Source organism: Sorex fumeus, unplaced genomic scaffold, assembly GCF_029834395.1.
Source record: "Sorex fumeus unplaced genomic scaffold, SorFum_2.1 ptg000037l, whole genome shotgun sequence".
Classification (NCBI taxonomy): Eukaryota; Metazoa; Chordata; class Mammalia; order Eulipotyphla; family Soricidae; genus Sorex; species Sorex fumeus.
The window spans coordinates 8,937,335-8,955,931 of NW_026606094.1; the positions used below are offsets into that span (position 1 = coordinate 8,937,335).

Genomic DNA, 18,597 nt, shown 5'->3' on the forward strand with positions numbered 1-18,597 from the left:
GTTTCATCATACCCTGGAGCCATTGAGCTTGCTAATAAGAGTTTGCTAACATGTTGTTGCAGGTTGAAGCTTGTTGCTTTTTTTTTTTTTTGATGTTGATTGGTAGCCTTCCACTTTACACCCCATCCAATGTGGTGTGCTACTCCCTGTACATCAGTAGTGTAGAGTATGAGATGTCACTCCAGGAATACTAAAATTTTAAATAGGGTGATAGATAGAGCTGAAGTTAAATTTATAACTGGATGATGATTTTGGGGTCCAGCTTGTTGATATCTTCTGAGATTTATTTGTGAATCTTTGGATCATGGCTATTAATGAACTTATATGGCAACAGAGGCAGTTCATGGGTGTGACTGCCAGGCACCCAGAAGAACAGGGAGATGTTGGGAGGTCACCCATTCCCAACTCAGTGAGACTCTGGAGATTTCGGTCACAAAAACCCATATATTTGAGTTTCTCAACAAATTCACTCATAGATGAGGCTTGTCCCAACCCTGTGGAGATTGGCAGTGGGCATGGTGGCGATTGGGTTCTTGCAAGTCTCCTGATTACTTTCAGCACACCTAATTGGTAGTCTTTTTTACTTCCTTCCATTTTTGGGCAACACATGGTGGTGCTCAGTACTTACTCCTGGTTCTGTGCTCAGAGATCACTCCTGGCAGGTTTCAGAAAGAATCTATAAGAATATTGTTAAAGAAAAAGATACTCAGAACACTTGTTAAATGTGGTAGGGTATACTTGATTCAAAGGGGTTGCTATACTGGAGTTTTGCTGTAGGGAATAGAGATGGGACTCAACTCTGAATACAAGAGAAAGTAAGCATTTATAGACAAGGAGAAGGGTAGGGATAAGGGATAGAAAATTACTGAGAAAATATCAAAGTAAGAAGGAATTCTGGCCAAACCTATACATTTGTATATAATTTTAGATAGGTTTTTGGGCCTTACTATGATTCTTGGGCTTACTCCCTGGTTCTTCACTCAGGGATCACTCGTGGTAGTGCTTGGGGGGCCATATGGGGTGCCAGTGATTGAACCTGGGTTTGCTGCATGCAAAGTAAACACCTTCTCTGCTGTACTCTCTCAGCAGCCCTTGGCAAAACCAATAACAGGATTTTTTCTGGCAGATAAGTGTAAGTAAGCATCATTTGGGAGATGGTAGAAGAGAAGGAACCTGATCGAAGTAGAATGTGATTCTGGTTAAACTAAATTAGCACATTATTTGTTAACACTGACAGTGTCAAGGTAAACATAATTCAAAATATAAGGCTTGCATGGCAAAAGAGATTAGAGAAGCCCATTTAGAATTTGATCAAGGAGAAAATTTTGTGGATGTAGTATTTTGCTGATAGTAAAACCAGTCTTGTTTTCAGTCTCAGATCACCCTCACCCCACTTGCCATCTTCATTAAAGGAAACATAAATCTATATGTTTCAAATCCTTCTCCTCTCCTTAAAAAATCCTAGGAATTTTGAGTATTACCTTTGATTATTGGGCTGGAGCGATAGCACAGCGGGTAGGGTGTTTGCCTTGCATGCAGCTGACCCGGGTTCGATTTCTGCCGCCCGGCAAGCCACCGAGAGTATCCTGCCCGCACGGCAGAGCTTGGCAAGCTCCCTGTGGCATTTTCAATATGCCAAAAACAGTAACAAGTCTCACAATGGAGATGTTACTGGTGCCCGCTTGAGCAAATCGATAAACAATGGGAGGGTAGTGCTACAGTGCTATCTTTGATTATTATTAGTTTTGTCCCTTTTGTTCCTTGCCCTTATCTAGGATCTTTCAGACTAATTGATAGTATATTAAATTCTATTTTTTTCTGTATTATTACAAGTCTTACATTTTTGTTTGAATTCAGTTATTATTTTTCATTTTTTATTTTTTTATTTTATTTTATTTTTTTTTGCTTTTTGGGTCACACCTGGCGATGCACAGGGGTTCCTCCTGGCTCATGCACTCAGGAATCACTCCTGGCGGTGCTCAGGGGACCATATGGGATTCTGGGAATCGAACTTGGGTTGGCCACGTGCAAGGCAAATGCCCTACCTGCTGTGCTATGGCTCCAGCCCCTCCAGTTATTTTTAATCTAATGGAATTGCTTTTTCTACTTCTCTTTCATTTGTTGCGGTTGTGATAACAAGGGGTCACACACTGGGTCCTGGTCCTTACTGGGGATTACACACTTCAGCTGTGGGTTTCTCAGACTTGGTTACAATGTAACAGAGTTTGCCACATTGCATAACTTCTCACCCAGGGATTATAAATTCATTGCCACTGGGATCACATCTAAGTGGCAGTGCCGGAGATCAAACAAAGTCTCAGCCACAGGCCTACAGAGCAGACCCTCTACCATTGAGGTGAATTCTGGGACCCAAATGGAGTCTTTAAATCAAGAAACTGTTTTATTTGGGCAGCGTGCAAGGCAAATGGCCCACCCACTGACCTATCACTCTGGCCTTTTGTTACTGTATTTTAAGTACCAAATTTCCATTGGTTAACTTTTTATTCTCTATTGGCAAATTGTTGCCTTATTTCTTTAACACTTAAGCATTGTTACCTATGGTTCTTTGCCTATGTTTGTAATAGGTGTTTTGAAATGTTTAATAAGTTCAACATTTGGACAACTCATACGTACTTTCTATCTATTGACTTTTTTTCTGTTCTAGATGGTTAACATTATATATGTCACATATTTTTGTTATTGCTGTGTTGAGGACTGGGCATTTTATTGTAGCATATCCTTATGCTGGATCTATTCACTTCAGCGTGGTGTTTAATGAGTTTTATGTTTATTTGTTTAGTGACTAGCCTAAAATAATTAGATCTCTATAGTTCTTACTTGGAAGTGATTTTGATCACTTGATGGTGACCAGAAATCAAGTCTTTTGAGAAGTGCAGCTCAGGCACATGTACTTGAAAAAATAAAGAAACTGTGATAACACATATCAGTGTAGGTCTTTCATTGAAGATGTCTTCCTACAAGAAGAAAGTCAGTTAAAGTAAACAGAGTTTGATTCAGATTCTGGAGCAGGGTTTTGAGGACATTTATAATTGTGGTTAATGAGGTAAGGAAGAGAGTGTAATTTAGTTGACAATCTGTATATCACATTTTGAGTATCACTCTTAAGACTGAAACAACCAAGGCCCCTCCAAGAGAAGGGTGGACCCCCTCAGAAAAGGAGAAGCTACAGGAGACTTTATTTTTTTATTTTTTATTTTTTAAAATTTTATTGATTCACCGTGAGATATAGTTACAATCTTTCATGTCTGAGTTACAGTCACACAATGATCAAACACCCATCCCTCCACCAGTGCACATTCCCCTCGACCAGTATACCCCCACCTTTCCCAGACTCCCACTGCCTTCATGGCAGACAGTAGTCACCATACTCTCTCACATTTGGGCATTAAGGTTTGCAGTGTAGATACTGAGAGGTTATCATGTTTAGTCCTTTTATCTACTTTCGGCACACATCTCCCATCCTGACCTATTCCTCCAACCATCATTTTCTTAGTGATCCCTTCTTTATTCCAACTGTCCTCTCCCTGCCCGCTCGTGAGGCAGGCTTCCAACTATGAAGCAATTTTCCTGACCCTTCTATCTACTGTCCTTGGGTATGGGTCTTGTGTTATGTTATTTCATACTCCACAAATGAGTGCAGTCCTTCTATATCTGTCCCTCTCTTTCTGGCTCATTTCACATAGCATGATACTTTCCATGTCTATTCACTTATAAGCAAATTTCATGACTTCATCTTTCCTAACAGCTGTGTAGTATTCCATTGTGTAGATGTACCAAAGTTTCTTTAACCATTTGTCTGTTCTCGGGCACTTGGGTTGTTTTCAGATTCTGGCTATTATAAACAGTGCTGCAGTGAACATATAGGTACAGATGTCATTTCTACTGTGCTTTTTGCAGCCTTGGGAAATATTCCCAGAAGTGGTATTATGGGGTCATTGAAGCTCAATTTCTGTCCATATTGTTTTCCAAAAGGGCTGGAGCAGTCAGCATTCCCACCAGCAGTCAAAAAGCGTCCCTGTTCCCCCACATCCACTCCAGCACTGGTTGCTTTTGTTCTTCTGAATGTGTGCCAGTCTCTGTGATGTGAGATATCTCATTGTTGTTTTGATTTGCATCTCCCTGATGATTAGGAATGTTGAACATTTTTTTTTAAATGTGCCTTTTGGCCATTTGTATTTCTTTTTTGAGGAAGCTTCTGTTCATTTTTTTCTCCCCATTTTTTTGATGGGGTTGGAGGTTTTTTTCTTATGCAAGTCTACTAGTGTCTTGTATATCCTGGATATTAATCCCTTACGAGATCAGTATTGGGTAAATATTCTTTCCCATTTTGTGGGCTCTCTCTGTATTTTGGTCACTATTTCTTTTGAAGTACAGAAGCTTCTTAGTTTGATGTACTCCCATTTGTTTACGTTTGTTTCCACTTGCTTGGTCAGTGATGTTTCAATGCTTAAAGATGCTTTTGGCTTTAATATCATGGAGAGTTCTGCCTACATTTTCCTCTATGTACCTTATGGATTCATGTCTGATATTGAGGTCTTTAGTCCACTTTGATCTGACTTTGCCACAGGAGACTTTAAAGCTCACATGAGTATATCAAAGGGCCGTTGACAGTGCAAGGTTTTCCCTGTGACAGCACCTACATTAACTTTTATGTAGGTGCATTTTGATGAATGTGATACTATATTTCTTTCTAACTAATTTTAGGTAATAGTAATACAAACTAACTACAGACGATGGCATGCAAAAAGAGTGGTAGAGGAATTAAAAAGACAAAAACGGATAAGACTGGAATGGGAAGCTAAGCAAAAACAAGCCAAGAAAAGAGAAAAAGAAAAAGCGATTAAACTGGACTATGACCGGCGACATAATCCCCAAACAAAGGAGGATTTTGAGCTTCTTTATAATGCACTAGAATGTAAGTTTGAAAGAGACTTTGCACTAAATGACAATTTAAAGATAATTAGCAGGGAAAACAAGTTTACTAAAAATTAAAATAAGACTTATTTTAGGAAGATATCTTGTGAATCTGATATACCGTTGTTTTTTTGAACTTCCTCTTTTTTGAAAAATGTAACAAAGTAGTCAAAGTATTTAATAATTTCTGTTACAGTTACTTCAGAAGAAAAAAATAAAACGTATTTATGAAAATCATAATTGCAAAGACATATATATGAATATATGTTACTGTTCTATAGAAAATTTTTATGCAGATGTTCAGTATTAAAGTAGGATAATATATTTTGCGTTTCTATACATGATTTAGTATGAAAGAAAAAGAATTTTAGAGACATCTGTTTTATTCTTATCTGAAAATTATAAATAAGACACTAATAATAATTTTTTAAGTTTTTTAGGTTATAGTTAAATTTCTGGTTCACAAATTTTAATAATTTATATTGCTCTTGGATTTGATAAAATTTTATTCCTTATTAACTCCAATCTTTGAAACCGCTGCCCTCTTGTGGATAATAATGGTAATTGCACAAGCAACATGAACTTCCTTCAGACAACCAGTCCCTTAGTAATAAAAGCGAAATATCAGTTGGAGGCCAGGGCAATAGTACAGTGGGTAGGCACTTGCTTTGCACACGGCTTACCTGAGTTTGATCCTAGCCTCCCCATGTGTTCCCTTGAGTCAACCAGGAGTGATCTCTACATGCAGAGTCTGGAGTGAGTCCAGAGCATCTCTGAGGTTGTCCCCAAACAAAAAGTAGAATATCAATGTAAGAAAATTTAGCTATCCCAGGTCAGAACCTCTGTGACACCCATCTGTCACCTGGCTTGGTGCCATCTCTCCCGTGGTCTCTGGGACTCAAAATGTAGCTAGGAAACCATACTGGCCATTTTGTTCTCAGGTCAGGACCCCTATGAAGCACGCAGCCACTAATATGCCACTCAATAGTTCACTTTTTGTTTTGTTTTGTTTTTTTGTGCCGCACTCGGCCATGCTTAGGAGTTATTCCTGTTTCTTCACACTCAGGAATTACTCCTGCCAGTGCTCAGGTGAACCACATGGAATGCTGGGGATCAAACCAGAGTTGACAATGTGCAAGGCAAACACCCTATATGCTATGCCATCATTTTCATCCCCAATATTTCACTTCTTCGTATCTCACAGAGACTATACATAGACATCTTGACTCTAGTCACCTATACACAAAACAACACACAAAAAACACCCCCAGACTGCATAAATCACGGTGGGAAAGTAATGCAGAAACCCACCAGAGAAGAGAGAGAGAGTAGTAGGCCAGAAGACACAACCAGTAGTAAGCAGTTCTGTAACTTCTTTGATTAGGACTTTAGAGAGGGAAGTTGAGGATGTTTAACAAACTCAAAGAAGCAATGAAACTGATAGCCAAGAAGACACAGGAGGACATGAAAGCAGAGAAACTTTGAGAAAACATTGAGAAAACTACACTCAGAAATGACAGAGCTAAAGAATTTGGTATTTGAAATGAAAATTTCCTTGGAAGGCTTCAGCAGCAGAACAGCTGAGGACAAAAATCAGTGAACTCCAAGATGAGATGCAGAAAACCTCCAGCAGAAGATGTGGAAAACAGCCTCAAAATAAATGTACATCATATAAGAGAACTCTGGGATGAATTCAAGACAAACAACAAGTAAGAATCATTGGGTTACCAGAAGCCCAGGAAGGCGAATCTGAAGAATTTGTCAAAAAAGTCATCACTGAGACGTTTCTGAGGTTGAAGAATGAATGCACCCAGATTTAAGAGGCCCAAAAGGTACCAACTAAAAGAAATTCAAATATAAATACTTTAAGACAGTCCTAATCAGAATGATGAAAGCCAGTGGCAGAGATAGAATACTGAAAACAGCAAGATCAATGAAGGAAATTATGTTTAAAGGAGCATCCTTAAGTTTTGCAGCAGTATTATCAAATGACACCCTGCAGGCCTGAAGACAATGGTGGCATATACTTGAAAAAAGAAAAATACTGACAACAATGAAATGAACATCTCACCAAGAATACTTACCCAGACAGATTTTCATTCATTCAGACTTGAAGGAATGATTTGGAACTTTACAGTTAAACAGCAGCCTCATAGATTCAAAACCAACTTATCATAAGAACTGAAGGGGCTATTTTAAGACAAGACAAATCTCACAAATATGCCAAACTTCCGCAGAAAAATGGCACAGAACAACTGCTAATAGATTTGAAGGAAGATATTGATACCAATACAATAATCATTGGAAACTTCAACAGTACTATAATCACTTCTTGATAGATCAACTAAACTAAAACTCAGCAAGGAAATACTGGTTTTGAAGAAAGAAATGGAATAGAGGGTGTAAAATCTGTATCTACTTTTATACTCACACATACATATATGCATACATGTGTATGCATATACATATATGTATGCATATATGTGTGCGTTTGTATAAATGTGGACACCTAAAAACTGAATTCACATTCTCTTCCAAAACACATGGGATATTTTACAAGGTAGACCACATGCTGGTCTCAAAACATATATTTTTAAAATCAAGAAGCTATGTAATAAATATATTTAAGAGAAAACTTGTATTAAAAATAATACTTTGTTTTGTATCATTTTTTGCCTGGTTCGATTCCTCCGTCCCTCTCGGAGAGCCCGGCAAGCTACCGAGAATAGCTTTCCTGCATGGCAAAGCCTGGTAAGGTACCCATGACGTATTCAATATGCCAAACACAGTAACAACAAGTCTCAAAATGGAGACGTTACTGGGCCCACTCACGCAAATTGATGAACAACGGGAGAACAGTGTTTGTTTATTTGTTTGTTTTTGCTTGTATCAAGATAGCCAGGGTGATATCTTTTCTTAATCTGTATTGTTACTGTTAGATTTAGGATAGGAGTGATCATATTTAGAATAGGAGTAATCATCTTTAGGAAACATCTTGACTACAGGTATGTGTCTTAGAACATCCTTTCTTCACACCTGATTCTCTGTACAACCTCTTCCTTGATTATTTACTTTTGTATTCATGACACTTGTTAGGACTTTACTCATGTCTAGTAAGCATTGTTGAATTGGATTGTCTAGCTTTCATGTTGATCTTGTGTTGGCTGTGTTAATAATTAGCTTATCTCTAATTAGTACTTACTCATCAGTTGGGAGTATTATTTTTAGCTTGTAGAGATTCTGGATAGAATCTGTTGCACATACCTGGCCTTCTGCTTTCAGTCCGACGTTTACTTTATTCTCTCCATTCAGGCTTCCAGTCCTTGGTGAGAAAGCAGGCTGTGAAAATTAGGTGATTTGTCTAAGAATATAAGATAGATAAATGAATGCTTTAAGTCAAATCAATTCCTTTAAGATAATTTTCTTTTAACATATTACTGGGTTTTGACACCTGTTAGGAGATGAATTGTAGTTATTTCAGATTTACATGTTGAAGTCCTAATACCTCAGAATATGAATGTATGTGGAGAGAGGGTAACTAAGAAAAAGTGAAGTTGTATGGAAGAGAGAGGCTTTCAGAATTTTGTTGCATTCTCGATCTGGAACTTGTGTCTTCCAGAATTCTAAGAAAATAATTTTCTATTGTTTAAGCCTCTCAGTATGTGGTACTTTGTTATCATAGCACTAGCAGTTGTGTCCAACTATTTCTGATTCCTGCGTTTTTCTATTCTTTATTTGTAGTTGTTTTCTGATATTGTGATCTTTATGTCAATCTATATTTCTAACTAAAATTCATCATCCAATGGGGAATTTTATTGGTATTAAGATCCAATATCTTCATCTCTAATAATTTTTATTAGGTTTGTTCCTTTTAATTAATTTTTGGTTTTGGAGTCGTGCCCGGCTGTATTCGGGGCTTACTCCTGCCTCTATTCAGAATCATTCCTGGCAGGACTCACTGGGAGTAAATACCAAGTCTCCTGACCACGATTTAGGTCCCCTCACTCACAAGATCTTAAATTAAATATCATGAAGTGTTAGAATAGAATGGGACCAGAATCACCAATAGGATTTAGATATTTAATACTCAATGGAGAGATTAGTGTTAAAGTAAAATTGAAATGTTTAATAGAAGGGTAAGCTGAACCCTTTCCCAATTTGAAGAGATTCATGCACCAATTCAAGAAACCCAAATAGTGCGGAAGCAAAACCAACCAAACCCCCAAGCTCTGCCACACAGGTGACATACATTATATATGTAGAATATTATGAAATATATCCGCAATATGATGAGAAAATAATTTTGTCTGAAATAGAACAACGGGAGTGTACATTTAACTTGATTGACTCCTATCTAGTTGAAGGGTTAGTAATCTTATGCCAAGATAAGATCTCCCTAATGGAAGTCACAAAACTGAGTGTTATAAAATGTTAGATTTTTGTCCTATCCATGCAATGTAACTTGACTGCTGCTGCTACAGGTACCCCCAAGTCTAGCCCCATGGAATGGCAGGAGTGCTGGTTGAACCCGCCTCACACTGCTGCCACTGCAGGGAACCCAGAAGTGACCCTTTGGGCTACTACACCACTAGCCAGGAACAACGATAAAGCCCACATCCTCTTTGTCCCTGCCCTTTCAGTTTTTCTGGAACCATGTTGGAATATAAAGGAAGATCAGTTGTAGGAAGGGCATGCCTCTGGAGAAACAAGTACTGGATCTACACCCTGACCCTGGTGCAGATATACTGCATGGGTAGCCACCCTTCTCCTGACCTTGGTAGGAAACTAAACTCCTTGGACTTGGAGAAAAATGGTCCTGAAGAAAGACAGCCCCAGATTCTGGAGCAGTGAGTTGCTGGAGCTCTGCCACACAGATGACATAGCATCAGGAACAAAAGAAAATAGAAGGAATTCATCAACAGATGGTGACAAAATCTCAGAAAAATCATCAACCACATCAGATCTCTTTTAACTGACTGAAGAATTTAGAATAATAATCCTCTGGATATTTAATTATCTTAAAAACAGTTGAACAGAAAATCAATAAACTTGAAAAGTCTCATGTAATAAAATGAAATAATTCATTCAAGTTGAAGGAATTAACGAATCCAAGTGAAATGTAGCAAGTAAAGCTGAATCAGTGACTTTTAAGACATAGTACAAAAAGCCATTAATGAAGAAGAGGTAGAAGAAATTTGATTGAGACAAAATAAGAATTTAAGAGATGTAGTTGACAAAACAGGAGAAAAACCTCAGAATAGTAGAAATTGAAGAAGGAGGGTAAAGAGGTAAAGGAGAAGAATGGCTTTGGAGCAACAGCTGAACCCTTTCCCAATTTGAAGAGGTTCATGCACCAATTCAAGAGACCCAAATAGTGCTGAAGCAAAACCAACCAAACCCCCAAGATATATTGTAATCAAAATGGCAAGAGCCAAAGCAGAGACAGATTCCTTAAAGTGATCCCGAAGCATCACGGCATTGGATGTTTGGGGCCATACCTGGCAGTGCTCAGAGCTTACTCTTAGATTTGCACTGTTGGTGGTGCTCAGGGTGCTGATGGTGCTCCCAGATGGGGTGCTGGGTATAAAATCTAGGTTAGCTGTATGCAAGACAAGTGCCTTACCTGCTGTAATATATCTTCAGCATCCAAGTAATTATGTTTTAATATGGGCAGTATTAAATATACCACCTACTTGGAGGTATAATTTGACAGTTTCTGTACTTATTTCTTTTGAGTTGTATTTGACTCTTTAATTACTTCCATTATCTCTCAACTTCCATTTTTTTCTGTATTTTAATATGCTGTTTATGATATGAATGATTTTATTTATGGTAATTTTATTTAAATTGACACACAAGTAAAATACTACTTTTCAGGATGCGATGGTAAAAAATGCTCTGTAAAGATGTGGAATTTTAAAAACTCAGTAATCTCATTTCTTCAGCCTGGCGGGAAGAAGAAATTTCATGCATTAACCAATCTTTAACTGGAGCTGAAAGAAAAACTGCTTTGTGTGAACTTCTGGAAAAAGAGACCCAGATAATTGCTTCCATTGAAAGGCATAGACGCATTGCTGTGATGAAGAGAGAGGAAATAGCACTACAAGATTTTCTAAATAAGGTTAGTAAAGTAAAAATTATTTAAGTACATTGAATTTTTAAAATTTTTATTAAATCACTGTAAGATACAGTTACAGAGCTTTTTTGTTTGAGTTTCAGTGATACAATGATCGAACTTCCATCCCTCCACCAGTGTACATCTTCCACCACCAATGCCCCCAGTGTTCCCCCTTCCCACCCCTCCCACTGCTTCTATGGCAGACAATCTCCCCCATACTCTCTTTTGTATTGCTTGTTATGAATAGCATAAGATGTCGCTCCTGTAATTCTAAAATCTCTGTAGTGAGCTGCTGGGCTCGAAGATTCTTTTGTGTGTCTCTAAATCATGGATGTTAAGAAGCTGAAATAACAGTCTGAGGCAGTTTGTGGGTGTGATATCTAGGGTCCTTTGGGGATGGGGGATGAGAAGGACTGGCCCATCCCCTATCCCTGTCACTGAAATCGCGTACCTGCACTTCTCTCTAGGTTCTGGAAGTTGGCAGCCACCAGGATGTTTAGGGGGCAGATGGAGGGACGACATTTTGAGACTTGTTGTTACTGTGTTTGGCATATCGAATACGTCATGGGTAGCTTGCCAGGCTTTGCTGTGCAGGCGAGATACTCTCGATAGCTTGCCTAGCTTGCCAGGCTCTCTGAGAGGGGTGAAGGAATCGAACCTGGCTCGGGCGGGCTGGCTGCGCACAAGGCAAACGCCCTACCGCTGTGCTATCGCTCCAGTCCCTGCTGTATTACAGTCCTTGGAAAAAAGTCAGGGAAAAGTCAAAAAGTCAAAGTCTCTGACTTTGTAGCTTATCTCTTTATTTTTATTGGTCTCTAGATAATTTCTTATTTCACTTTTGATTTCATCATTCACCTCAAAATTTTAAAAAGCATTTTGTTAATATCCAGATTAATTCACTGTAGTGTTGATAGATGTGCAAAACCAGAAAATTTATAGAATAGGAAAGTTAGCTTCTCTGAAACTTTGTAGAAGTCAAGGGAAAAACTTTTTGTGGGTGATGTATGCTATATAATTGGTGTTCTTAAACCCATGCTGCTAAGTCAGTTAGTCTAATAAAACCCTAGATTAAGATTCAGAGGAAGTAGAGATTTTAACTGATAGGAGTGTGCTTTATCTCAATTTTGAGGGAAGTGTTGGCTGTGTAAGAAGAACACAGTCACAAAGCAGAACTACACTTGAGACCAGTTTAATAAAAACCTAATTAACCTGGTCTTTCAAAATACTGACTAGTAAAAACTTTAAACTTCTTTTGATACAGTATGGTATTAGAGTTATTTAGTTATGGTTAGAAAACAAAATTATTTAATCACTTTTTTGTTTTTAAAGTGAGACTAAATTTCAGAATACAATTTGATAGCTTTCTTTGTGTGGTTTTGTGTGTGTGTGTGTGTGTGTGTGTGTGTGTGTGTGTGTGTGCGTGGCTATACTTAAAGATGCTTCAGAGCTACCTCTGGCAGGTGTTGCTCTCAAAGGTCCTTGATATCATGCAATGCCAGGATCAAACTTGGCCTCCTACCTGCATAGCATATCTTCATCCCATTCTGGCTCAGAACTGATAGTCTTTTTAAAATTACATGTATTGAGCATGGATATTGTATTTCACTATGAAATTGTAATCACCATGGCATAATTTGAAAAAAAATCATTTATGTAATGGTTGAAACCCACTTTCTAAAATCCGGAAATTCCACAAAATTGTTTTGATTTGCATTTCCCTGCTGATAAGTGATCAAGTGATTTGCATTTCCCTGATGATAAGTGATCAAGAAAATATTTTTCAGATACTTATTGGCCATCTATATTATTTTCTAAGAAGTTTTTTTTTTTAGCTTAAGTGTTATGATTTACAATACTGTGAATGTCAGAGTTTCATGCATAAAACGTCCAAGCATCACACCTCCATCAGAGTGTCTGCGTCCTCCACCCTTGTCCTAGTATTCCCCTCCATCCTTTTCCTCATTCATACCCCTCCCCTAATCCCATGGTAAGATTCCCACTCAAAATAAGTTCTCAATTTATGTTGCCTTTGAGCATTTGTTATTCCCAGATGTGAGAGGGATTATTCTATTTATGTCTCTTTTCTTCTGACTAACTTCACTCAGCATGATACTCTCTAGATCCATCCCCAAGGCATCCAATTACATTATTCCATATTTTATTGAAGCTGAATAGTATTCCAATGCATATATATGCCATAGTTTTATTATCCAGTCATGTATTCTTTAACAGTTGTATTGTGTCCAGATTTTGGCTAATGTGTGTGAGAAGTGTTGCAAAGAATAGGAGTGCAAATGACTTTTATGAAGAATTTTTAAAAACTTTTTATGTAGGAATACTGCTATTTATTCAGCCACTAGCTAATTGAATTGAGCATGAACTCCACCTTACTTTTTTTCATTTTTTATAATTTTATTTATTGAATCACTGTGAGAGCAGTTACAAAGCTTTCAGGTTTAAGTCTCGGTCATACAAAGAAACACCCGTACCTTCACCAGTGCCCATTCTCCACCACCCAAAACTCCAGTATACCCCCATCCCACACCCTCCCCCTACCTGCGGGGCAGATGATTTCCACATTACTCTCTCTCTACTTTGATTACATTCAATATTTTGACACCAGACCCACCATTATTATTTGGGATTTTACCCCAACACTCAGATCTGCTGAAAAGGCAACATTAGATAATTTGTTTTCTATTGCTGGTTATGAATAACATATGATGTCGCATGGCTGCAGTAGTGGCTGCGCAATTTTGAAATTCAGAAATTTTAACAATTAAATCTGGAGGGATTTCTGCCAAAACCTGCTGGGTTCCGATATTTGTTCCTGAGTCTCTTGGATCATGGGCGTTAAGCAGCTTGATCAGGAGCCAGAGAGGTTGTTCATGGGTGGCAACTCGGGGTCTCGTTGAGGTGGGAAGAAAAGGGCCGTCTCCACCCCCATCCTCTGAGGCCCCTCGTGTCTTGTCACTGCGGGCCCAAACCTGACTGTCCAGTGGCCTCTGGCGGATGGGGGCCACCGAGCCACCAAGGGGAAGCAGGCGGAGGGACAGAGGGACAGCACCCTTTTCCCCCTGGGGTGGCCCAGTGACAGTAACGTACTGCAGGGTCTGGATGCGTTTCTGCCAAAAGCCGCTGGGTTTCAAGATTTGTTTCTGAGTCTCTGGGATCATGGCCGTTAAGCAGCTTGATCAGGAGTCAGAGAGGCTGTTCATGGGCGGCAACTCGGGGTCTTGTTGGGACAAGGAGGAAAGGGCCGACTCCATCCCCATCCTGTGAGGCCCCACATGTCTCGTCACTGTGGACCCAAACCTGACTGTCCAGTGGCCTCTGGAGGATGGCAGCCACCAGGCCGCCAGGAGGAATAGGTCAGAGCACAAAACCTATTCCCACTTGGGGTGGCCCAGCACCTGTAACTTACTGCAGGGACTGGATGTATTTCTGCCTAAAGTTGTTGGGTTTCAAGATTTGTTTCTGAGTCTCTGGGATCATGGCTGTTAAGCAGTTTAATCAGGAACCAGAGAGGCCATGCCTCCAGTTATATAGCTGGGCAGGAGGTGGTTTGTGGGTGTGTCTCCCACATACCTAACTTTTGGCCGTTTATTTTCTTGGCTAACTTTGCCCCAAGTTTTTGGGGTCTGGCCAAAGGCACAGCAGCAATTTGTGTATCTGGAAGTCTGAAGGCACCATCAGGCTGTTGATGCACTCACCACACAGGTACAGATTGACCTACTGGCGGCACCATACCCCCTGAATTTTTTTTTCTTTTTCAATTTAAATTTTATTTTTTTAAAAGCTATTCACAATCATTTATTACATTCACTATTTCAACACCAATCCCACCAGTACACCTTCCCACCACTAATATTTTGAATTTTCCTCACCATCACCTAAAAAGCCTACCCAATAGCAGACCCTGAATAATTTATTTTGTATTATTTATTATGAATAATCTGCTAAAAATGATCAAAGTTTCCTTAGAAGAAAGTGTGTTAAGATTGTTATATCTCAGCCTAAAGCCATTAAGCCTTTGTGTAAGAGATTAACTAATATGCTGTTACAGGTTGAACCTTGTGTGCTATATATATGTGTGTGTGTGTGTGTGTGTGTGTGTGTGTGTGTGTGTGTGTGTAGGCTGCTGGGAACTAACTAGAAGGAAGGGGATCTACTTCTCAATCTGGATTGGTCCCAGTGATGTCACTTGTCAGTTGGAGGTAGGCTCACCTGGAATGGAGGAGCATCAGCTGGAAAGTCTGAAGCAGATTTTTAAAAATCTAAATAACACGTGTATTTTTTTTCACTAGAGAAAAGAGTTATTCCACATATTCATCATGCCATTTAGTATACTAGTTAGCATAAATCAATAGCGAATCCTGTTGGCACTTTGTACAGAATAAACAACTTTCATTTTTTCCTAATATGTTCTATTTCCTCACATTCCAAAGATAATTCAATATTTTCTCAAGTTTTATTGATAGTTTTATTTTAGAGCATGATTTTAAAGTTAAGTTTTAGTACAAAATTATTTTAGCTGATATTTATAAAATTACTATTTTTAAGTGTGAAGCTCCAAAGACACAAAGAGCAGCTGATGGAAAAATAGTTGAGATAGATACACAATTCACCATCAGAACCAAAGAGCTGCACAGCATCTATAATTCCATTATACTGAAAAATTTGTCTCAAGATGAGAGGCTGGATGTTCTCTTAACACTTAAGCATACTGTGAAGGTACGTCAACATTTTTTTCAGCTTGGAGATATCATTATCAATGACAAGAACTAAATAAATAATATGTTCAATATTTATAAGCTATAGCATAATTTAATTTTATATACATGTAAATTTTATTTAATCAATAAATGGTTTGAGTATAACTGTGAAAGGATATAGTTTATTCATTAACATTCACTTAAAAGTTTCTAGTCTGTATATCATGATATGTGATAAATGTAGCACAATGAATATTCAGTTTGTAAATATATCCATCTCTATATAATGACTACAATATGGGATTAGTATGGGATTAATACTCAGTTCAGTTTAAGACTACAGTCATTGCTAGTATATTTTGAAAATTTTCAACGAAAATTTTATTTTCAACAGATTTACATCAGTATGAATATATTATAATAATATTTTATCCTGTCCTCCCGTTGTTCATCGATTTTGCTCGAGCAGGCCCAGTAACGTCTCCATTTTGAGACTTGTTACTGTGTTTGGCATATCGAATGCATCACGGGTAGCTTGCCAGGCTTTGCCGTGCGGGCGAGATACTCTCGGTAGTTTGCCGGGCTCTCCGAGAGGGGCAGAGGAATCGAACCCAGCTCGACCAGGCTGGCTGTGCTGAAGGCAAATGCCCTACCACTGTGCTATTGCTCCAGTCCAATATTTTATCAATTATTGAATTTATTTTAATTTTTTTAATGAGAATGAGGTGGTGTCTCAGGTCAAATTCCCAGAAACAGACTCTGAGTGGGATTTGCATGTGGGAAATTAATTGGAGAGTGCTGGTGGAGTACTTCCTGTGAGAGAACAGAAAAGCAAGATAGTGGACTCATGAAGGAAATAAGTTTTGGTGGTGTCTTACCAATAATTTCCACTAATATCTCAGAAAAGTAAGACTAGGAGGTTCTTTCTGGGTTTTCCTGAATTGAGGCAAGGGGAAGAGTGATTTGGGTTGAAGCATCCACCTTCACCAATTCTTGGGCATTTTCAGTTGAGAGTGTTAGTCAGCAATCACACGAAAGAGAAGAGTATGTCAGATCTAGATGCAGTGTTTTACTCGGCATGTACCTACTGGCACCATGTTATAAATGTGGGGAACAGTTCTACTGAATTTGTATTGCCATGTTTTTTCCTGGGGAAATTTAAAATGGCAAGATTGAAGAGATAACGACAGCCCTTGACTTTAAGGCCACAGCAGATACTTATTTCCTTTTTTGAGGGATGGCCCATATTTTGAGAGGTCTGAACCATTGATTTTCAATCTTTTTATTTGTATAAAACTGCAAAAAATAGAATAAATAGGGGCTGAAGGGATAGTATGGCAGGTAGAGTACTTGTCTTGCATGCAGTTTACCCTAACATCTCATCATCTCCTGATCTCTGGCAGGAGTGATCCATGAGTTCAGAGTCCAGAGAACTAAGTCCTGAGCCCAGATAGGTGTCGCCCCAAAACCGAACAAAAGTACCCAAATAGGAAAGTTTGAAGACCACTAAGGAAGAAATTAAAAAACATTCCTCCACTTAAAATTTGGCAAGACTATATCAAAGAAATTCCCATTACCCGGTTGCCAGATTTATTCTTCCTATTTCCATTGGATAAGAACAGTACTGCTGCCTTTCAAAGACCAAGGCTACTCACCTAGTTTTATAAACAAGTGATATTTCCCTTGGTCTATTTACCCTCAGGATCCCAGGGATTATACATAGCTTAAAGTTTAATAGGACTCTCAGTATTTCCTCTACTGTATGCATTTTCTTTCAAAGTATTAGGACCTCTAAACTTGAAGAGTCTAGAGTTGTAGGATCAAAAGTTAAATTTCCTCCAACAGTGAGCCTTTCAACACTTTGGTTCCTTAAAATAGGACAGTTTTAGGAACTTCCACTTAATCCTTCAGTATCATATTTTCTCTCATCCCACAACTCAAGAAATGAAGGGTAGAAGGCCTGTCCCAATTTTCAAGTACTCTACCCCAATAATATATGTATTCAAAGTCTAAGAAATTAATGCAGGGTGGTGTGTGAACCCATGAAACAATTGTGAATTGGATGTGGGCAAGGATTCCATTTACTTTTTGTGACCAGTACTCTTACTCCTAGGGGTCGTCTGAATATTTTAATCCAAAAATTGATTAGTCAGATGTTCCAGGGAAGAGGGCATGTATGTGGATGAAGGAAATGACCGCTACTTTTAGCAAAGATGGTTTCATCTAAGTATAATTAAGAGAAAAGCTCTGCTAAGTGTTGCCTGCTGCCAATCCTATCAACATCTTGGAGACTGAATGTTTAGTTTTGAGCTGCAATTAGTATGCATAACATATGACAGCTACCTCCACTACCTCCACTACCCAGCCTCTGCCACGCTCAATGCCACTTTCCTGACATCATAAGACACTTAATATCCATCTTCCAAGATTACCGCACCATATTTGATGGGGTTCAAATGTGGTTTGAACCATGGGAGCACATGCAGGGGCAATTAGGAGCTGCCCTAAAAGCCTCTATCCCTCTCGAAGCCTGGCAAGCTACCAAGAGTATCCCGCTCACAAGGCAGAGCCTGGCAAGCTATCTGTGGCATATTCGATATGCCAAAACCAGTAAATACAATGAATCTCATTTCGCTGACCCTGAAAGAGCCACCAACACGGAATCGTTAAGAAGGGTGAGGAAGGAGAGGCTGATAAAATCTCAAGGCTGAACTAGGCTGCCAAAACAAAGAAGGACAAAAATGACTATTTGTACTTTCAACGCATATATGCTGGCATAGGATGCATCCATCGAGGACCTGATGGTGCAAGCGCAAAAGGTCAACATCA

The 18,597-nt window shown here is 38.8% G+C and overlaps 1 protein-coding gene across 1 annotated transcript in view; it reads left to right on the forward strand.

The window, feature by feature from the left end:
- Positions 1 to 18,597, forward strand: part of IQUB (IQ motif and ubiquitin domain containing) — a 66,707-nt gene that overhangs the window by 24,838 nt on the left and 23,272 nt on the right. The window contains exons 6-8 of the mRNA XM_056118494.1: positions 4,726 to 4,936; positions 10,881 to 11,056; positions 15,617 to 15,787. Of these exons, the coding sequence (XP_055974469.1) occupies positions 4,726 to 4,936; positions 10,881 to 11,056; positions 15,617 to 15,787 (558 nt within the window). The remainder of the gene's footprint in view (positions 1 to 4,725; positions 4,937 to 10,880; positions 11,057 to 15,616; positions 15,788 to 18,597) is intronic.